Here is a 23,345-nt window from a genome sequence, read left to right as displayed (position 1 = left end):
TCTTGTATTCATGAGCATGTGAATCCATGCCAGACCCCATTCTGGAGAAGGAACAAGTTACTTACCTGTAACTGTTGTTCTCCAGCATGGTTCTGGCATGGATTCACATGCGAACCCTCCCTCCAACCCCTCTGCAGCTCTTCTCTTGGTCTTACTGCCACTTAAATCTGAAGATGGCTGCCAGAGGAGGGGCTTAGGTAGAGGGCAGTCATTGACTGGCGGCAGTATGACCCAGAGACCAGTGATTAGTTATTAGTAGAAAGACAGTTCAGAAACGAAACTGAAACTGATTTTTACTTTACCGAGGATTTCCAGCCAGCTTGACGACAGGGAATATTCATGAGCATGTGAATCCATGCCAGACCCATGCTGGAGAACAGCAGTTACAGGTAAGTAACTTGTTCCTTCTGGGGATCTTCGACAGGTGGGGTCATCCGCAGGTGGACCTCTTCGCCACCTTGTACAACAAGAGGTGCCTCCAGTTCGCATCCTGGCAGGGGCAGCTTTGCAGATCCAGTGGAACAACATGAACGTGTATACCTTCCCTCCAACCCCGCTGGTCTAAAGGGTAATCTGCAAGATCCGGGAGGCCTGGCACCTATGTATCATCCTGATAGTTCCATGGTGGCCTGCAAGACCATGGTTCTCTGAACTACTCAGCCTGTATGAGCAGGCCCACGGTGCACCTTCCGCTGGGCCCAGCACACCTACTCTCTAAGCAGGGAGGCATGGTCATCCACCCCGCCCCCCAGAAGTTAGCCCTCGCATGCGTGGTTCCTGAACAGGTAACACTTAGGCATCTGTATCTGTCACAAGCTAACCTAGGAGCGTTGCTACCAGGAGCCAGTAGAAAAGCAAGTAGACCAAGTTTTGTCACTGGGCACATTCAAAGGAGGTCGACCCATTGACCTGCACGTTGGACGAGGTACTATCCTTCTCTGCACACCTCGCACACTCGGGGTGCAGGTAGACACATGCCGCACCAGTCTGGCGGCTATTAGAGCCTACAGGAGCTCAGAGGAGGAGGTATTTTCATCTTCGAATCCAGTGGTTAAAAGACACTTGGCGGGCCTGACCAGGCTTTATCTGCCCATCAAGAAATCACACCCAGTGTGGAAACTCAACGTGATCTTGGGCGCCCTGGCGCATAAACCATTCAAACCTATGGCGTCTGTGGTTATCAGGCTATTCGCCATTAAGACGCCTTCCCTCGGCACACCGGATCAGTGAAATCCAGCCGCTGGTGGCATCAGAGCCTTATAGTACTTTTCATAAGGACAAGGTGGTGCTTAGAACTCACTCTGCATTATAACCTAAGGTTGTCTCCTCTTTTCACCTGAATGAGGAGATAGTTCTACCAACTTTCTTTGCGGACCCCAAGGATGTCGCTCAGAGGGTATTGCAGTGTCTGGACTTCAGGCGTGCGCTGAGATACTACCTTGACAGGACCAAGAGCTTCTACAAATTAGACGCTTTCATTGTCACCTTCGGTGGGTCAAAGCCGGGCTGTCAGGCCTCCAAGGCTTCCATAGCAAGGTGGATGGCTAAATCCATCAAGGAGGCATATTAGGGGCAGCACAAAACTCTTCCAGCAAATATGCATGCCCACACCATCAGAGCTAAAGCCACGGTTGTTGTGTTCCAGAGGCACATGCCGTGGCAGGGTATCAGCAAGGCAGCTACCTGGGCTATGCCCTCGACCTTCTGCAAGCACTACTGCTTAGATGCCGGGTCCAGGTCAGACGCGGCATTTGGTCTGGCAGTGTTAAGGAACTTGTTTTCTTAAGAGAGCACCTCTCCACCCCAGGGCTACATTCAGTTGTACTCGCTGATACAGTATGGAGGAAAGGGGACGGGACGTAGGAGTAATTATATTTTACTCACCGTAGTGACTAATGTACTCCTAGTCCATAGTCCCATTTCCTCCATACGTCCCACCATCCTCCCCCTTAATAATACTGGTGTCATTAGGCAATGTTAATATTGTCGACACATCAAAGGGGACTGAGGAGTGGCACCGGTCGGAGTCAGGGGAGCGCATGCTCCTGGGGTCGCACCCCCGCACCCATCTAAATTTAAAGGGGAAGATGTGGTTTTTCTGGTCAAAAAGGTTCTGTCACTCGTCCCTAGCGAGGGATACACATACAGTATGGAGGAAAGGGGACTATGGACTAGGAGTACGTTAGTCACTATGGTGAGTAACTTATAATTTTTATGTTAGGAAACAGTGCAGGACTCGCTTTCCCATTCTCTTTTGGGAGCCGCAGAACATGTGGCACTGGGCCATCACTCAGCAGATGTCCCTTGTTCCGTTTCTCCTGGCAGGCGTTCACAACACCATCCTAGACTCGCTCAACAAGGAGCTACAGTGCTGCCACGAGTGGGAGCTCCAGCAGACCCAATATCTCTTTTTTTCAGCAAGTGAGATCACCCTCAAATCGACCTTTTTGCCACGGCAGCCAACTCCAAATACTAGAGATTTGCCAGCAGGTATCCTCAGACCAGGAGTCTAGAAGACGCCTTCTCATTCCCTTGGGAGAGCCTGTTCCTATACGCATTTCCACCAATCCCCCTGCTGCTACATGTGATCAATACACTCAGACAATTCCGCTGCAAGATGATCCTTAATGCGCCGGTGTGGCCCAGGCAGATCTGGTATCCAGCGCTTCTCCGTCTGTCCGTGGCTCCACCCATCAAATTACCTCCTCCTCCAGACCTCCTCTCCAGAGAAGGAGAGTCAATCCTACACCACGAACCTGAATCGCTGAACCTAGCGGTCTGGCTCCTGTAGCCCTAGAATTTGGACACTTCTCATTTTCTCTGGAATGCAAGGACATACTCCTACTTCTCGTCCCCTTTCCTCCATCCTGTATGGGTGTCCCTCGTGAGGGACGGGAACGGAACCCCTTTTTATCCGAAAAAAAACACTTTCCCTTTAAATGTGCAGACACGTGGGGGTGCTGTCCCAGGAGCATGGGCTCCCTTAACCCTGCACGCTGTGCCACACCTCAGTCCTCTTTTCTGCGACCGATTTAACCAGCGCTCCTGAGTGAGGCCTCAAGCCTCATAATTCCATGCGCTTTTTCCCTAATCTAACTTTTGTCTATTTTTTAGGATTTGGAACCCCGTCCAACTGTGCTCTAGGCTGTTCCCGGTGCATGTCGGCCGCGACCGTCTTCAGCAGGTGCCAATCGTGCGACTGTTCCTTCCCCACATCAGATCCTTACACACTCTGCCTCTGGTGCCTTGGCAAAGACCACAGATGTGAAAGCTGCTCGGCGTGCAATGCTCTCACGCCGGTCTCTCAAAAATCAGCTCGCGAGGTGGAGGGGGTTGTTCTCCAGGACTCTGCCGGAGAGCATCAAAGAATACGTAAGGAGAAAGACCAAGAAGGTAAGCGTACACTTCTCTCTAAAGTACCCTGCAGTGGCGACTCCTTCCTGGGCAAGCATGCTGATGGATGGGGTCAGTCGGACCCTCGCACCGGCATAAAGGACACTTGAGTCTCTTGCAGCTACCAGCTTAACGGCTGAGGGGTCTATGGGCCCTACCGGCTTCACAGCCCAGGAACCTGGGGCTCTGGTACAGGGTCATACCCGGAGGGGCTTGGCTCTATTTCTAGTCACACGCCCAAGGGGGCGCATACACGCAACGCACATTGCACTGCCGGCCCCATGGCCGAGGACCAACAGCCTACCAGGCAGGTGCCTGAGGTGCAAGGCTGGGCAGAGCCGATTCAAACAGGCATGTAGTCCGAGCCCAGGCCTGCATCAAACACGGTCCCACGTGCGTAAGGCACAGAGAAGATGGCGGCGTGTGCACACAAAATGGCGATTAGGTCAGACCCTCAAAGGCAGGACAGCATTCCAAGAACAGAAGCACACCAACCGAGTGACCTGCAGAGGCGCGAACTCACGCCCAGGGCAGACTTGGCTCCAGTGACTACACTTACCTGGACCACGTCATACCCGACCTTCACTGGACCTTGGTACAATGAGGGCATGTACTCTCAGGGGTTGGGGGCAGGCAACAGTCATATTCTCCTCCAGCTGCACCGCAGGAACACACCCAGCCGGCCTGCGGGGACCGATTTTTTGATATGGTATGATATGATAGATTATTTATAACGTGCTTAATACCCAGAGGTTTCTAAGCGCGGACCCGGGGATCGAACCTGTGTTGCTCCATGTCGTCTTGCTTCCAAGGCGAGCATGTTGCCACTGAGCTATCCTCCCGAGGTTTCTGCCCTCATGAGGTCCCTGCAAATGGGTAACATCTTGAAGGGCGTAATACACCACATGCTGGCTCCTGCACTGCCAATTCAGCCGGCCCCTAGGCAGCCTACTACGCCACCGCTACCTGCGCCTGTGGTGACTCCAGTTTCAGCATCGGGACCAATGCTCCCAGCACCTACAGAGATGCCCCCTACAGACCCAGGCTATTGTCGGGGTCCAACAGGACACTGATAAACAGGAGCAAGACACGCCTTCCTCAGCGAGGGCCTTCCATGACAGGATAGTGGGCCTAGTTGAGTACATGGGCATCCCTCAGCCCCAGAACGAGCGGCCTGAATCGGGAGTCTTGGTGGAGGTGTTCAACATCAAAGCGGAGACCAGGTCCAGACCAGGTCCGGCATCCCGCTGCACAAATATGTAGAAGCACTAGTTGAAAAGGGTTGGCTCAAACTGCACTCCACTCAGCCTGCCAACAAAAGGCTGGATAAAAGGTTCAAGCAGGTGCCGGGTGACACTATACTTTTGTCGGTACACCCGCAGCCATTATCCTCAGTTATAGCAGCAGCTTCTATGAATTCCAAGCCTCAGGGTTCCTCTTTAAGTACTTCCTCTTCTGCACTACTGAGCAAAGAGGAGAAAACGCTAGAGGCCTGTGGAAAAAAGATCTACTCCAATGCGGGCCTGCACCTCAGACAGCCCAACGCCGATGCCATTCTGGCCCCGGCCAATCAACGGTTGTGGAGAGAGATTGCATTGCAGACTTTATTCATGACATTCCGGCCAAAAAGCAGGCCTCTTTCAAGGCTGGTCTTGGTGAGGCAAATGTAGTGGCGCAGGATATCATGGAGGCCAACGTGGCCCACATAGATACCACTAGTAGAGCGATCTGTGTGGCAACAGACATCAGAATGACGGCCTAGTTTAAGGCCACCAGGTTTAACCCGGGTGTCCAGGATAGAATCGTAGACTTGCCCTTTGAGGGTGGCGACCTCCTCCACTCTACTACTGATGAAGAGCTTGACAAAAAGAAAAGCAGCTCGCAGACGGCCAAATCACTGGCCATTCTGACCAAATCAACAGCAAAGCCTTCCCTCAGAGCCAATCCCGCTCAGACAAGGGGCGATCCTTCTGAGGATTCCAGGGGTTTCAGGACTGCCGAGCCAGGCAGCGGACAGGTCTCCAAGCCAGCACTGGCAGAAACAGCATAAGTCTGCAAATAAGGGGATCTACTAGTCCCACTTCCAGTCATCGGCCTCGGACCCAAAGAAACAATGACAGCTCTTTTCAGGTCAACAGCACCCCAGTCAGGGGCCGGCTGGCCCTACACAGTCAAGCTTGGCTCTTGCGCTTTCCAGACCCATGGGTGATCTCGGTAATCACCACTTGCTTCCCCTTCCATCGCCTCCCCTTTGTTCTCCCCCTCTCCCACAGATCTGAACACCCTCACGATTAGCAAAGATTTTTACCCTCGTGGTGAGCAAGGTGGTGGGAGGTCCCTCTCCCTCAACAGGGCAATGGCTTTTACTCACCATTCAAAAGAAGAACCAGGCGGGCTTGCGAGTGGTGCTAGATCTTTCATTCCTCAATCTATACCTACCGTTGCAGAAATTCAAAATGGGGACGCCAGCTATCATAGCCGAGACGCTGTGTGGAGGGGACTGAACGTGCTCCCTGGATCTGAAAGATGCGTATCTTCATGACCCCATAGTGCAACCCCACCGGGCCTTCCTCAGGGTCTGGGTCATGGGTTTGCATTTTCAATTCAAAGTGCTACCCTTCTGTCTGAATGCAGCTCTGAGGTTGTTCACAAGGCTCATGAACGCTGTCGCTACCCTGCTCAGAAGGGAGGGCCTGCATGCATATCCCTACCTTGACGACTGGCTATTCAGAGGGATGTTGCCGGACAGACTCTTGACTACACTCTACAAGCTGGGGTTCTCAATCAACTACCAGAAATCACAGCTCTGTGCTACGCAAACCCTGGTCTTTTTGGGGCTGCTTTGGGATACGCAGAAGCAGAGGGTATTCCCTTCGAGGGAGAAGGTGGCAGCGATTAAGGCCTCTGTCGCTTACTTCCTCAGCAGAGCAGTAACAGCGTGGTGGTTCCAGCACCTGCTGGCAGTGCTAGCGGCCTGTCTACTAGCTATTCCGTACACTAGGCTTTGAATGATGAGGCTGTAGCTGCATTGCAGGAATCAGGTCAGCAGGGGGTGCCGGTCACCATACCCCTGTTCTTACAGCAGGACCTCAGATGGTGGGCCCAGGAGGAGAACCTCATGGTGGGCAGGCCCTTCTGACGGCCCCCAATACAGCATACCCTGTCAACAGATTCTTCTTTCCATGGGTGGGGTGCGATCCTGGGGACACAGTCCGTCCGTGGGCTATGGTCTTGGACCGAACAGCAGAACCATATCAACTGGCTAGAATTGATGGCCATTTGGCTCTCACTCAAGTCTTTACTTCCAGTAATCTGGGGCAGTGCAGTGTGTATCCAAATGAACAACTCTACTTGCATTTTCGAGGGGATTGGGTCCTCCGACGTATTCCATTTCTATGACAGTAATCACCACTGCTGTGCTGCTTCGGAAAATCTTTCTGTGTCCTGCGTCGATGACGTCGATATGCTGTCCTCGAGGGCCTCCGTCAAGCCGACCTCACCGGATTTTACAAGTAGGATGCACGACGCCCGTAGCCTCAGTTCTGTTTTTTCCGCGAACGTGTTCGCTTCGGAGATCTCGGCGCACCTCGGTTCTACTGAATCCTGTTCTTTCGGTTGTTCGAACCTGTTTCTTCCTTGCAATATTGTATGATGTCTTCGGCTTCTTCCACCCTGCGGTCCGGTTTTAAGAAGTGTCGGGTGTGCAGGTCCAAGATGTCGCTGACGGACACGCACAATGCTTGCCTCTGGTGCCTCGGGGAGGACCATGATACGGATGACTGTGTCGACTGCCAATCGCTCACATCGAAGGCCTTGCGGGAGCATAAGAAGAAGCTGTCGATCGGTAAGGTGGCCAAGCCAAGACCCGGAAGTCTGGGAGTCGGTCCCGCCATTCCTCTGCCTCTTTGAGGCACTCCAGGAAGCGCTGTCACAGGTCGCCTTCCTCGCCCGAGGACTCCGCCCGTCGGTGGGTTGCTTGTCCCAACAAGTATTCCACTCCTGAGGAATGGGATTCGTTCCGAAAGGAGATGTTGGCGATTTTCCAATCGCAGGGCTCTGGTCGGTCCGTGCCGTCGAAAAACGCCACCCGTGACCGTTCTATAGACGCTGCTCGTACGCCTTCGGGCTCGAGCGGTCGTCGTGATCACTGGGCGCCTTCGAGGTCCCGGTCGGACAAGGATGGTCGCTCAAGACATGCCCGTCCCAGGTCCCGGTCCTCGAGGCCCTCGAGACCACGAGAACCTGTGAAGTCTTTGAAGAAGACATCGACGCCTGCGGCGCGGAGGTAGTCGACGGACTCTCTCGAGGCTCCGCCTCCGAGGAAGTCGTCGACGCTATCGGCACCCAGGCTGTCGAGAGACACGCTCGGGGCTCCACCCTCGAGGCCTGTGTCGACACCCTCGAAGCTGTCAGCACCGCGCTCGACGTCGTCGCTGATCCCGTCTACGCCTTTTGAGGCGGCTTTGTCGGAGGTACCCGTGGCACGGTCACACCCCTCAGAAAGGCTCTGGCCAAGGCTAAACATGTCTTTGTTCCTTTTTCTGTACCCTCCTTCCAGCCTCTGGATTATATTTCTGAGGTGGATGAGGGGGCTGAGGAAGGTCAGGTTCCTGCAGAGGTTCCTGATGACCTCCATTATGGTCATAGCCAACTTGAGGACCTGCGTCAGTCGTTGCAGGGGTCTAGACACCTCTCCGGAGGTGGAGTTTAGTAGGCCTGGCACGCATGCCGAGTCCTCATACCGGCGCCTGATGTTGAGGCTCACGGATTACCTGGGGTGGTCTTCCCCCCCTGGGGATTTTCAGCAGGATGACCTGACTGATATCCTCGACCAAGGTCAACCAACTGACCCGGTGCTGCCATTCCATATGGCCTTGCAGAGAAGGGTGGCTGCGGCTTGGACTTCTCCGGAGAGTCGTCCGGCAGTGAGCAAGTCCTTGCCGAAGAAATATCGCCCAGCCAGTGGCGACCCCTGCTACTTGACCACGCACCCCACTCCGGAGAGTTTGGTGGTGCAGGCGGCTATGGCCCCAGCAAAGCAGGCGTCGTACCCTACCATCCCTCCTGATAGGTACGACAAACGTTTTGACAGCAGGGCGAAGAAGGTGTTTTCTTCTGGGGGAATGGCGCTTCAGGCTGCCAACTCCGTTTGTGCCTTGTCTCGTTTCACGTACACTCTGTGGAACTGTATTTCCTTAGCGGCTGATCATATGCCCGAAGGGGAGGAACGGGATGGTTTTCTTGCTATCGTGCAGGATGGCAAGGACGCCATGTGTGAATCCGTTCAGTCGGGTCTGGACATGGTTGATTGCGTCAGCCGGTCCATGGCGGCAAGCACCGTAATACGCAGGTTTGCGTGGTTGCGGAAGTCGGGTTTGCTGCTGATGTGCAATCCCGGCTCCTCAACATGCCCTTTGATGGTGAACATCTTTTTGGCAGCAAGGCTGACGAGAGCCTTGAGAGGTTGCAGACCTCCAAAGCTACAGCGAAGTCGTTGGGCGCTGCAGTTCGCCAACCTCCGCCTTTTCGTCCTAGGGGAGAGCAATGGAGGGGAGGTTCCTTTCGATATTACTCATCCTTTAGTAAATCGAGAGGAGCTGCAAGTCAAAGGTGCCACCGTAGGAGTGCCAGAAGTGGAAAACAGGGTACTCGAGGTGCCAAGGCCACTCGGGCATTTGCCTCTTTGCCCTCAGGCACTGCCGCAGCCGCTTCAGCTCAGTCATGAGGCCATGTCCCCTGGTTCGCCGGTTGGGGGAAGGCTGGCGCAGCATCTTGTGTAATGGCGTGCCATTACTTCAGATGTGTGGGTTCTGGAGTGGATGGGTTCTTTTTGTGTGTCACCCAGCACCTTCAGTGCCGTGGCACAGGGTTGTCCTTGAGACTTCCCCCGACTCCATTTCTGAGGCTGACTACAGTCCCCCAGAAAAGGGTAAAGTTGCCATTAACTTTACTTAGTTAATCTACCACACATCCAGTACACCCCATCTTCCATCGAGTACTGGAAAGGGTTAATTTGTATCCCTTTTTATCTGTACCTCCTAGAGCATTGTTTCAATCTTTTTACATTTAGACTTGGCTGGTGGCAGTGGTATGTACCCTAACTTTCCTACCGCGATTATATTAGATAAACGTGGTATTGTTCTTGGCTATTATATTAGCCTCAAACATAAACACGCAGGACCAAATCGTCTTTCTTTTGGCTCCGGTTGGGTTTATTCGCCATTTCTTTTTGTTAAAGTCCTTCTTGTGTTTTACTTTGCGCTGCAAACTAGGTTCGCCTTCTTTGTTCACCGTCTTTTGGCGGGCTTCTGCTCAGAAGCCCTCCACCAGGCGCATGGGTGTCTAGGTGGGTTGAATGTGAGGGAGGGGTGTAGTCACCGCCTGCACAGGGTATCGTAGGAAACCCAAGTCGCACTTTGCCATGATTGGCTGAGGTGGTTGTCCGGGCTGGACAACCCCCCTGCTGGGTGATTGACAGCCAGGCTTTGTGAATGGGGGTTTTGCGCATAAAAGGCAGGTCTCTTGGGCTAGAAGTCAGAGAGTCGCCACTGGAACTACAAGGAACCGAAGAGAAGCGGAGAGAACGACGGCTGCTGCAACTATCCCGTCCCGGTGAAGCCCTGCTGCAGTCCTGAGCTACCTACCTTTCAACGACTAAGAGAAGAACCAGTCCGGAGTCTTCTTCCCTTGAGCCTGGTGGGGATAACCAGCTCATCTTCCACAGCCAGAGGATCCTTTTCCTTGGCCGAAATCGCTGCACACGGCTGTAGTGGCCCGGATAGCCATTTGTAGAGCCTCTCCTGTTTTTAAGTAGCGCACCTTTTATTAATTGTCGCTGCTGCCAGCTTCATCCTTGTGTGGTGCAGACCCCCTTCAGACGTCCTCCTTCACAACGAAGTTCCAGGAATCGTGGGTCTGCGGGAACCCAACAGGAACAACTGCCAGGGCACCAGCTGCACCATTGGAATAAGGTACTGTGTTCTGCTTGAGGAAACTGGATGAACCCCTTTTCTTCATTTCCAAGGCTTGCCCTTGTCTTCCCTCCTTCTTATAACTTTTGCTTCTGAACATTGACAATATCGAAGTACTCTTGGCTACGTTGAATCGTGAACTATCTGACTGTGTGATCTTCGGCAACAGGCCCCCGGTGTCACTTGACCCTGGCTCCGGCCATTTGACTTTTGAACTCCTGTCTCTGAGTGTTTCTTGATTCTGTCTGCCTAACCAAAATATTGCCTGTGATGTTTGCCTCCAACTCCCTCTGGGTATCTGTTAGGCAGAATCCTGTGCAGTTCCCTTGGGGAACACTGCAAAAAGATTAAGACTACAGGAGTAAGCAGTAAACCCAATTGGTAGCAGTCTGTACCACCCAGATTTACCTGGTAGCTGTGGCTGAGCAGTCAGACTTCTCCCAAGAAGAGTTTAGGCAGCATACAGAGGATACACAATAGGGCTAAAAACACAGTAGAGCAAGCAAACACTGACCAGAGCTTTGTATCAAAAGTATATAATTATTTATTTAACACACACTTTAGAAAATACACTAGCACTATTAATCAAAGCAAGTTCAAAACACAATCAGAAAAGTATACACACCTCCCTTAAGAATTATTAGACAAGTCAAAACACCACTTTTTGTCAAAACAGAGGTGAGCTTGTAACCTAGATGGCACTCCAATAATTAAATAAAAGGGAGAGAAAAAGGCAGGTCATAAAAATAAAACAGTTCCCAACACTTTTAAGAGACCAAAACAAGTTAGTGAAGGCAGAGTCTACTGTAGAGCCAAAGTTCATAGGGCAGGCCCACTTTAAATGGAGCACGGTGAAATGTGCCCAAGATCACACAGTTGAGAAATGCATTCAAGTCTTTGTAGAAATGTTCAAAAGAGGTTGGGGTGGTTCAAAAGGTAAAGTTAGAAGGTCTGGGGGCCAACCCAGTTGGTAAGCAAAAGATTTAAGGGTCACCTTTAGCAAACCGTAGAAAGAAAGGCCAGGTGGAAAACAGTACCTTTAAAGTTGAGGAAGCTCCAGCGGTGGCAGTTGTTCCTGGCAGCGGGTGCAGTTTGTGGTTTCGACCAGGGGAAGAGAGGATCTCGTCGAGGAGGAAACTTGGAGTCGTTGCACTGCCCAGGGAAGAAACCAGCCCCGGAGTTCGTCGGTTAAAAGTTGCGTTCCTGGTATTCGTGGTCACAGTGGTGAAGCTTGGCTCTCCGGCCGCCGTGGTGCTTGGCACGGGCGATTCGACCAAGAGACGTCCTGGAAGGCGAAATGGCGAACTGGTTGATCCCACCAGTTCAGAGGAAGAAGACTCTTTCAGCAGAAGATCTTCTCTTGTCGTCAGGAAAGTGGTGAGGTCATTGCAGCAGGGCTCCACCGGTGGTGTCGTCGTTGCAGATGGCTCAGCTTCTCCCCTCTTTGGATTTCTTAGGTCTTGTGGCATCTTCTGAAGTTCCAGTCCCAACAGCCCTGCTTTTATGCAGACAAACCCCCATTCAACAGCCTAGCTGTCACTCATACATGCTAAGTGGTGAGCCGGGCGGCTCACCACTGGGCCAATCAGAACAGAGTGTGACTTGAGTTGCTAAGGCAACGCAGTCCACGGTGCCAATTCCCCCAGCCACACATCCTGTGGAACCCAGAAAGAGTGGCACCAGTTGGAGGGCTTCTGTGGAGAAGCTTGCCAAAAAGTGGAACAAAGGGCCTGACCTTGGTTGGAGTTACAGAGACGGACACAAACGCCATTTTAGAAAAGAGTTCTGGCAAAAAGACCCAATCGTTGATTTAATATTAAATAAATAAACCACCGGTATCTTTAACATTGCACCAAAAAGTGGTGCATTTAAAATCAATGGGAAAATCCTATAGGAAATATTCTGGTGGAATATTTTGGGTGGTAACCACTGCCACCAGCCAGAAACTCGACAAGGGGGGACTGAACAGTGCCCCCTTGTAAACAGACCCAGGGGCAATCGAATTAACCCCTTCCAGTACTTCCACAATACGATGGTTTGTACTGGTTCTGTTCACAATTTTGGACTAGTAAAGTCAATGGTGACTTTACATGTCCTGGGAGACAGTAGTCAGTTCCAGGGTATGGAGTCTATGTTTGGGGGTCACTATGACACCCCTGTGTTACTGCACTGAGGGTGCTGTGTAACACACATACTGAAAACAGATGATACCCTATGGAGTAAAAACAAAACCATAGCCCAAAAGCACCCAAAAAGTCAAAGACATACCTAAAATCATGCCTAAGAGTGGGAGGAAAAGAGTCTCACTCTTAGCAGGAGAAGAATAAATCCAGCAAAGCTGCTGGGGGACTCACTAGGTTTGGGAAATTAGCCTTATAGAGAATTCTCCCTAACAGTATCTCAGGTGCTAAGTGAGTTTTTGCCCCGCTAGCATTTCATGTCATGGATACGTGTTTATTTAGTAGACCGAACTTTCAAAAAGTGATCGCATTCGTATTCACGGTAACGTGTTTTGTTCATAGCCACGGTTCATTCAAACACAGGGTGCTTACCTTGAGACATACTGTACAAAGTGAATTGGTTAGTTGTAGTGTATGTGACGTATGGTTTGTGTTTAAGTTTAATAGAAGTGTTGTGTTTATAACGAATGGTTTAAAAATAAATGTCCTTATATTTTTCTACCTGAAACCTTGAGTCAGTGTTTTCTTGAGTCACAGTAATTGTGGTCCCTTTGTGTAATCTCTGCTACTGCTCATATACTCTTGAGATAAGTTTGGCTGCTCCGCCACTGCTACCACTCTGACATAGTAGTACAGGCTTGTACCAAAGGTAAAACTTGTATTGCCACCTGTGGTCTTAATTGTGTATAGTGGCCCCTAAGGGCACTGCACAGGATTCTGCAAACTCTCCCTCATTACAATTGTGACCCACCTTTGCCTGACTGCATGTACTCCGTGGACCTAGCACACCTTTAGGGAACCCAGTGTGTTTATTCAGAATGTCACTTATTGCATGTAACTCAAGTTACTGACGTATTTACATTCAGTAACCTATGTGCCTTGGGGCACTGTCTTCTCTTCAGCATGCAGAGAAAACACATCCAAAAAAGCACATAACCCTCTATTTTACACATATATATTTTCTTACTCATTTACTAACTTTATCTTTGGCGGTAAAATGACCAACATATGCATGAAATGAAACACAACATCCCAGTTTTATTTTGATACGCTATATATTACATAATCATCATAAACAAAGTTACATTATAGGATGTTACAATTATTTGCTCTTACCACATTGGTCACAGCCTCGAGCCTTTAAAAAATGAAAAGTGAAAAGAAACAAACACAGGCACATCGCAGAAAAATGAACTTGGCATTCAACACTTTCTTACCCAGTGTAGAAATGCAGAGAGAAACATGAAACATTTTTCTAGCTCACTACACTGTCTGCCAACAATTACATCATCTCCCATTCATTTTGTTTTACGCACCCCTCACTTAACCTGACTCACCAAGGCAGGTGAATTTTGAATCTTTTGCTGCCAGAGCTTTATCTGCACGACCTCACAGCTCACGGACACGGCCTTCGGAATTTCTTCTACTTCAATGCCAGCAACCCGACCCCTTTCTGTATGGATTGCCAGCTGTTTTCAAAGCTGCATTCCCGGAGCCCCGTCCAGGAAGACACCAACAACATTCAAGTCTCTGTAAGGACTGCCTTCTCTCCCCAGCTCAGCTGATTAAAAAAGCTCTGGCTGTTTGTCAAACTCAGGTCAGCATCTCTGACATCAGCACTACCACCTTTTGATTCCTACCAATCATATTACAAGAATTTTCATGTATCAAGTCATTTCCTGCGAGGACAATGGAAGTTCTCAGCCTGCATAAAAAAACCTTACACAAAATAAACAGCCTTTCCACTTTTTTTTTAATTGTGCATCTCCCCATGGAAAAAACACAAACCGAAATGACTTTCACACTGTGACTACCAAACTGCATTATAAAATTAATTGGTTAGTGGACTTTTTATTAGTTTTTATTTGGTTACATATTTCTAATGCAGTTACACACAGATATAAAAGTATCCAATTTGTAAATATGCACACTTCTACATTTTAAAATGACTGCCCCCTTTACTGAATGCTTTTGAAACTAAACCCCATTTTGCTGGCATGCTGCTAAAAAACCTTTTGCTAAATACTTTTTAAAACAAATGCTTTTTCAAAAATAATGCTTACTGGCTTGTTGCTGAAAAGCTGTCCCTTGCACCCATTTAAAAAACGCTGCATCGACATACTAAACAATGAAACGCCCACTTTTGCTTCCCTTTGAATCTGTACACATGTGCTGTTGTTTGCACAAATATTTCATGCATGAATATATCCCTACACTCCCAAAGGTGGTTTCATCTTTTCACATTAACGAGGTGATTGTGTTCCCCACTGTCTTTCCAGACCCCAAGGAAGAGGCAGAAATGCCTAGACATTCTGTCCGGATAGGACAAAGGCATTCCGCAAGACGGGCGCCTTGTTTGGCACGTTCGGCAGCTCAAAGCCAGGTCAGCAAGTGTCCAAAGCTTCCATAGCTAGGGGGATGACCACAGCAATCCAGGAGGCATACAAGGTTCAGCGTAAGGATTCACCAAAGGACATGCATGCTCATGCCATCAGGGACAAAGCAGCGGCTGTCGCTTTTCAGCGCCATGTGCCGTGGCAGGTGATTAGCAGGGTGGCGGCATGGGCCTCCCCATTGGCCTTTTGCAAACATTACTGCCTGGATACCAATGACAGACCTGACGCAGAATTTGGCCAAGCAATCCTGCGTAATCTTTTAGTGTAAATTGGAAAGCTCTCCTCCCCAGGGCAGTTGTATCAGTGGTAATCGACCATACAAGATGGAGGAAAGGAAATGGGACGTAGGAGTAATTAAGTGTTACTCACCGGAGTGACTAATAAGAGCTGCAGGGTTGTTCAGCATAATACAGCCAACACAGGGTTAAGGGAGCCTGTGCTCCTAGGGCCACGTCCTGTGCAAATTTAAAGTGAAATCGGTTAGTAACACTTCATTTCTAGCGACAGCCAGGGCTCCATCAAAGCTTTTCTGCTATAAGCACAAGTGGAAACGTTTTACAGTGTGGTGCCGTTCACAAAGAATTTCTCTACTATGAGTTGCAGTCCTACAGCTTCTGCCTTATCTGCTCCTGCTTGCTAAATTCAGACTAGCCCATGCGTCTCAAGGTGTATCTGGACGTCATAGCCTGGTATACTCTGGCTGCTGGCAAGCTCTCCCTGTGGTCTCACAGACTCCTGAAGGAATTCCTGAAGACCCTCTTCAGGGTGATACCTCCAGTGAAGGCTCCAGCTCCAGCATGGGAGCTCAACGTGTGTTAGGGAGAATTCTCTTATAAGGCTAATTTCCCAAACCTAGTGAGTCCCCCAGCAGCTTTGCTGGATTTTTGGGGTTTGTTTATTTCTCCTGCTAAGAGTGAGACTCTTTCCTTCCCACTCTTAGACATGATTTGAAGTATGGCTTTGACTTGGTATGTGCTTATGGGCTATGGGGTCTTTTACTCCATAGGGTATCATCTGTTTTGGTAGATGTGTTACACAGCACCCTCAGTGCAGTAACACAGGGGTGTCATAGTGACCCCCAAACATAGACTCCATACCCTGGGACTGACTACTGTCTCACAGGGCATGCAAAGTCACCATTGGCTTTATTAGTCCAAAATTGTGAACAGAACCAGTACAAACCATCATATTGTGGAAGTACTGTAAGGGGTTAATTAGATTACCCCTGGGTCTGTTTCCAAGGGGGCACTGTCCAGTCCCCCCTTGTCGAGTTTCTGGCTGGTGGCAGTGGTTACCACACGAAATATTCCAGCAGAATATTTCCTATGGGATTTTCCCATTCATTTTAAACGCACCACTTTTTTGGGGCATTGTAAAGATACCGCCGGTTTATTTAATTATTATAAAATCGCCGGTTGGGTCTTTTTGTCAGAACTCTTTCACAAAATGGTGTACGTGTCCATCTCTGTAACTCCAACCAAGGTCGGGCCCTTTGTTCCACTTTTTGGCGGGCTTCTCCACAGAAGCCCTCCAACTGGTGCCACTCTGTCTGGGATTCACAGGATGTGTGGGTGGGGGAATTGGCACCACTTAGCATGTATGAGTGACAGCTAGGCTAGGCTGTTGAATGGGGGTTTTTCTGCATGAAAGCAGGGCTTTTGGGACTGGAACTTCAGAAGTCGCCACAGGACCTAAGAAATCCGAAGAGCGGAGAAGCTGAGCCATCTGCAACGACGACACCACTGGTGGGGCCCTGCTGCAACGACCTCACCACTTTCCCGAAGACAAGAGAAGATCTTCAGCTGCAAGAGTCTTCTCCCTCTGAGCTGGTGGGGACATCCAGTTCGACAATCGCCTTCCAGGATGCCCCTTGGTCGAATCGCCAGTGCCAAGCACCCCAGCGGCCGGAGAGCCAATCTTCAGTCCAGTGGGACCGCGAATAAAAGGAGCGCACCTTTTAACCGAACGAACTCCGCGGCTGGTTTCATCCCTGGGCAGTGCAACGACTCCAAGTTCCCTCCTCGACGAGATCTTCTCTTCCCCTGGTCGAAACCACAAACTGAACCCGCTGCCACGAACAACTCCCACCACTGGAGCTTCCCCACTTTTAAAGGTACTGTGTTCCTTGGCTTTCCAACTGGGTTGGCCCCCAGACCTCCTAACTTTATCTTTCGCATCAAACCAACCTCTTTTGAACCTTTTTGCAAAGACTTGAGTGCATTTTTAAACTGTGTGATCTTGGGCACATGTCGCCTTGATCCATTTAAAGTGGCCCTGGCCTATGAACTTTGACTCTACAGTAGACTCTGCCTTCGCTAACTTGCTGTGGTCTTAGAAATGTGTTGGGAACAGTTTATTTTCATGACCTGTCTTTTTCTCTCCCTCTAACTTAATTATTGGAGTGACATCTGAGTTAAGCGCTCACATCTGTTTTTACAAATAGTGGTCTTCTAACCTAGACTTGTCTAATAATTATTAAGGGAGGTGTGTATACTTTATCTGACTGTGTTTGAATTTGCTTTGATTTAGAGTGCTTAGTGTATTTCCTAAAGTGTGTTTTAAGTAAATAATTATATACTTTTGATACCAAGCTCTGGTCAGTGTTTGTTTGCTCCACTGTGTTTTTGGCCCTATTGTGTATGCTCTGTTTACTGCCCTACTCATCTTGAGAGAAGTCTGACTGCTCAGCCAGAGCTACCAGGTAAATCCGGGTGGTGCAGACTGCTACCAATTGGGTTTACTGCTTACTCCGGTAGTCTTAATCTTTTTGCAGTGTTCCCCAAGGGAACTACACAGGATTCTGCCTAACAACGTGGTTTTGTCAAATCTAATGGTTGTGCCTTTTGAGCCAATGCATCGAGCATCTTTGAAGTTTATGTCCTGGAAGACGGCCTTCCTAGTAGCTATCACCTCAGCCAGGCGTGTTGGGGAAATTCAAGCTCTCTCATCCAAACCTCTGTATCTGTCATTCCATCCATCCAGGGTGGTTTTGCAGACACATCTGTCCTTTATGCCTAAGGTTCTATCAGAACTTCCACTAGAACGATTTTGTAGTCTTGCCGGTTTCCTTCGCTAACCAATCTTCACCGTGGAGAGGGCATTGCATTCGCTGGATGTTTCGCGTGCCTTGAAGTACTCTGTGACACGCACCAAACCGTTTTGAAAGACTTCTCAGCTTTCTGTTGTTTTTGGACCTATGGGGCATGGGAAGGCCCTATCTAAGGCTTTCATCTCCAGGTGGCTCTCAGGCTGTATCACGCATTGCCATTGTTTGGCCAACAGACCGCTACCAGGTCGGCCAAGAGGCCACTCCACAGAGCCATCACAGCGACTACAGTGTTTCTCTCTGGTGTTCCCGTACTCAACATCTGCAGAGCTGCTATGTGGAGGTCCACCCACACCTTCACAAGATTCTGCTGTGTCGACAGGGATTCCAGGGAGGAGTCCAGAGTCAGCCAAGTGGTGCTTCGCAATCCTGTTTAATTGAGGAGTCTGTTCCAGGGGTAAGAGTATTGCTTCTGTTGAGCGTTGCCACCTCCCATGGTTGTCCATATGTACTGCTGTGTAATCGTTTTCATGAGCATGTGAATCCATGTAAGACCCCATGCTGGAAAAGGAACATGTTACTTACCCTTAACTCCTGTTCTCCATCATGGGTCTTACATGGCTTCACATGTAAACCCTTCCTCCTTCGCCTCTATGGCTCATCTTGGTTCTTACTGCCACTTTACATGCGCAACCAAATCAGAAGATGGCCGCCAGAGGGGGAGCTTTGGGAGACGAATGTTATTGGCTGTGGCAGTATGGCCCAAAGTGACAGCAATAGGCTATAAAAGCGACAAGTCGTTTTTAGCTTTGAAGCAAAACTGCTTTAATATTACCTAGGACTCCCAGCCTGATGACTGGGAATATTCATGAGCATGTGAATCCATGTAAGACCCACGCTGGAGAACAGGAGTTACAGGTAAGTAACTTGTTCCTTCTCGAAAGGACCAGCAGCACTACACCAATGTTTTATCTCAACAAGCAGAAAAGAGCCAGGTCTTCTTCTCTGTGGGAGTTGACAATCCGGATCTGGGAGTGGGTCATTCAGCATGCTATGACTTCAATCGGTACATTTGTCCAGCATCCTGAATACCACTACGAACAGACTCAGATGCCTATCTCACTCCAACTACGAGTGGGAATTGAAGACTTCAGTAGTACAGGGGGTCTTCCAGAGGTGGGGCGTCCCTCTGGTGGCTCGTTTTGCTATGGTGCAGGACCGCAAATGTCAGCTATTTGCATCTATAATGGGATTCAATACAGGATCTCTGGGGGGTACTCTCCATATCTCACGGTACCACAGTAGGTTCTATGCATTTCTCCTCTTCCTCTCATTCCGAGACTCCTGACTGAATTTCACACTTCGATCAACAGCTTCATGATTATGATAACACTCGAATGGCTGACCCTCATTTGGTATGCAGACCTACTGAAACTGAAGTGCTTGAGGCCTCTTCACCTTCCAGTTACATAGGACCTGTTGAGCCAGCAAGAGGCACAGGTGTTAAATCCCTCCCCACTATCGCTGAACTTAAGAACCTGGTTCCTGTGAGGGTAGTTTACAGACACCTGGGATTATCTGATCAAAACCTTGCAATAGGTCAGATGTCTAGAAAGCTGTCCATGAGGTGTCAATACAAAAGAAAGTGGACTTGCTTTTGCCATTGGAGGCTAGAGCAATCATTAGATCGGCGCAAAGCTTCACTGGATAATATTCCTTTCTTTCTATATTACCTGTGTTCGACTGGTGTCAAGGTTTACTCATGCAGATCATATTAGTCAACGATCAGTGCATATTTAGGCTTCAGTCATCTTTCAATTTCCATGACCAATGTGATCTAAAAAGACGTTTTTAGCGTCTTCTGCATTTGCATCCTCCATTTACTATACCCAATCATATTGGGATCTTAATGCTGTTCTTGCAGCCCTTTCTCAGAAACCTTTTAAACCAATGTCCAATGATGATGTTAGATTAGTTTCATGGAAAGCATATTGTTTGGTGGCAGTTACCTCTTCCCGAAGAATAAGTGAGATCCAAGGTGGTTCGTAGAACGCATCCTTCCTTTTTGCCTAAAATAGTTTTCTCATTTCATATGAACCGGGAAGTCATCTTACCTACATTCTTTCCATCTACTCAAATTTTGGGAGAGAGGACTTCACACACTCTCGAAGTGAGGCACACCCTTAAATTTGATTTGAACTGATCTAAGGATATCAGGGTCGCTGGTGGCGTATTTGTCACTTATGGTGGTTGTCACCCAGGGGTGCAAGCGTCTAAAGCAATGATCGCTTGCTGGATTGTTTCTTGTATCGTTGGAGCCTATAAACTTCAAAAGAAGACCTTTCCCAAGGGCTTACATGTGCATGCTGTCAGGCAAAAAGCAACGGCTATATCTTTTCTGAGACATGTACCCTGGAACATTATCTGCAATGCTACTTCTTGGGCTTCACTATCTACCTTTTGCAGACATTATTGCATGGACACAGCTCTAGGTCTGAAACCAGATTCAGACAGGTGGATCTTCAAAACTTGTTTGGCTAGATTTACGTTCCAGCCTCTGGGGTATGTTCTGATGATGTTTAATATTCCATTAGTATGGAGGAAAGGGGGCGGGACTTAGGAGTAAGAACATGTTACTGTAGTGACTTCTGTACTCCAAGTTCATAGTCCCCTTTCCTCCATACACCCTGCCCGCCGTCCCCCATTACATAGTCATAGTTCTGCTGACTCATCTAGCGGCTCCAAGGACTGACAAGTGTTGCCCATGGCAGGGCCAGCAGGGCTAACCACTCCCAAGCTGCCACGTAACAAACCAACTTTTTTAAAGTGAAACTGTTCTTTTCTATGCTGTACAAGAAAGTTCTGGTTCAGTGCCCTGAAATGTACCCCCATAAGTAGGGAGGAAGGGGGACTATGGACTAGGAGTACTGAAGTCACTACGGTGAGTGACATTTTCTATCTAGACTAGTGCGACTCTGTTTTGAAAATGAAATTGTTGTGCTGGGTACAGAAACATATTTAACCATGTTGTCTGTTTTTTGCAGGTCAGTCACCATCCTCCAATTTCTGCCTGTCACTGTGATTCGAAGAATTTTGTGTTCTGGCAAGGTATTCCTTTTGATCTAAAAGTATCTTTTTGTATGATAGTCATTCAGCCTCGGGTTTGATGGTATTTCCAAAATGCTCATGTTTCATACCCATGCATGATTTAAAGGTATTTATTTGAAAAGGCCTTGATAAGCAATTACTGACTGATGCTTGTAAAACTGTCCAGATGATGTATCTTGTTTATGAGCAAACATGAAAAGGCTGGAGGAATTAGGTTTATTAAACAGCATAATAAAATGGGCTGTAGAGTGGTCATGCCATAGGCAAGCTATCCTTTGTGGAAATTTCGATGTGCCCATTACAAGAGAAATGTACGAGATACAATTATGGAATATGTTTATTATACTGCCCAGGCTGTGGCAGTATAGTTAAGGCTACATTGAACTGTACATAGAAACATTCAAAAATGTTTCCTCAACTTTTGTCATCCATGACAGTTACAAAATCGGGATTGCAATTGATCTCACTGAATCTGGACACGCCTGCCAAATTTGTTGGTTTCATCAACTTTTTCCTGTCTAACAGGAAAATATACCACAAGAAGACCGCTAGCGTGACTTGAAGGAAGATGGCTCACTTCAAGCTCCTTGATGTAATAGAAGCTGTATCACAGCCACTGTTGTGATAGCCAGCCCCAGATTGAGGGCAGACGACTGCAGAGGAGATTCTGGTGCCTGGAGGGGAACCTTTTGCATGCTGACGAGCATAGTCATCCATCAATGGGCCACCGTTATAAGGGAACGGGGATGGCGTCTCAGACTGCAGTGGCGTGGAAAGGCCTCATAGTAGCACGTCCCTGGGCACCCGAGGAGCAGCGGCCGAACCCACGGCCTGTGTAGACCTGTAGTGAGGATCCTGAGTGGTCTGAGTACATGCCAGAGATCCATGAAGAGAGGGATACGCTCTATAAGGGAACTGAGGTTGAGGCCACCGTTTCAACTGGAGGTGAGGGGAATAGATGAGTGGTTCAGCTGTGGAGTCCTGGCCCGGACAAGGAAGCCCCCGCAGATTGGTGGAGACGGAACAGATACTGGGTAATTCCAGGCTGGTAAACCTCTTGCCAGTAGCAGAGGGGCGAAGATGGAAAGTCTGCAAATGTAGGGAATTGGAATTGTCGGGGTCCAGTAGCAGGGCCTAGTTCTAGTTTGTGGTTGAGATTCATGTCTTTGAAGGAGAGTGCGTATTAAACACAACTTGATCAGTGACCATAGAAATTAAAATGTATTTACTCGTAAGTAAGTTGAAAGGAAAGTTTAGTCATCACATTACAAAAGATAATCATAGTGTTAGACATACGTAAACAATAGTATACGTTTGATGTGTTTACAGGACAGAGACAAAGTTATATTGGTGGCAACAAATGCAAATGTACATGTAAAGACAAATCTTTTTACATAAAATATTGCAAGGAATATGTGGGTGCCATTTCATCTATTGGGAGCCATAAGTCATTTCATTGGCTGAACCAAACAGCTGTATGCACAGTATGAGCAATCAATACTGTGTGGAAAAGTCGACACGGTTGTGTTTCGGCCACTTGTAGCAGTTGTAAGATGCTTTGAATTGGGCGACCTTTATCAGGATGAAAAAAAGGTGGATTGATAGATGCTCAATGAATGATCATTCCTGTGTGTATCTGTGAAATGAAAAGAAAATGGTTTTGTGAGTGAAAAACAGAGTATGTATTCGGGTAGGTAGCATATAGTTGTAAATGTTTTTACTGCTTGAGATAATATTCATAGAACCCATAAAGGACTTACCGTGGGAGTGAGACTGGGTACCGTTATGGAGGAGTCTACTACCACTTATTTGTAGGGAACCCGGCAAGGCTGGTGTGGAGATTCAACTTTCCGCCTTATGCATGGTAATCTGTCCAAAAGAAGGCAGAAAGAAAGAATGGGGGGTTGGGGAGCTGCTTACCAGGTCTAGTTCATAAGTGAAGTACGATAAGCTAGTGTTGTTCATGACAAATCCCTGTGATCCCTATGCTGAGTCTCACAGGTGCATGATGCTGGGGCTTGGGTGTGCATGTTGTGGTGACCAGGAGTTGGCACCTATTCCAGGAAGTAATAGGTGGTGCCTAGATCTGACTAGCATGAGAAGCGCTAGCGTCCTGGCAGGAATAATAGTAAAGCCTGATAGTGGGCAGAAAAACAGGCCAAGCGGTGCGTGCGTGTATCAATAAACTCTCAAGTGAATAGAAGACTGTGGCTTCTAAACGCTGGTCTGCCAAACAGGAGTGCCTTGTGCG

General features: G+C 48.7%; 1 protein-coding gene across 3 annotated transcripts in view; it reads left to right on the top strand.

The window, feature by feature from the left end:
* Nucleotides 1-23,345, top strand: part of OSBPL6 (oxysterol binding protein like 6) — a 3,803,429-nt gene that overhangs the window by 2,711,177 nt on the left and 1,068,907 nt on the right. For all 3 annotated transcript variants that reach the window (XM_069616111.1, XM_069616109.1, XM_069616110.1), the window contains one exon: nt 21,031-21,094. In XM_069616111.1, coding sequence (XP_069472212.1) covers nt 21,031-21,094 — 64 coding nt within the window. The remainder of the gene's footprint in view (nt 1-21,030; nt 21,095-23,345) is intronic.

Source organism: Ambystoma mexicanum, chromosome 9, assembly GCF_040938575.1.
Source record: "Ambystoma mexicanum isolate Mex_15411 chromosome 9, UKY_AmexF1_1, whole genome shotgun sequence".
NCBI classification, from domain to species: domain Eukaryota; kingdom Metazoa; phylum Chordata; class Amphibia; order Caudata; family Ambystomatidae; genus Ambystoma; species Ambystoma mexicanum.
Note: the sequence above shows the minus strand (reverse complement) of the source record. Positions and strands in the feature narration are given on the sequence as shown.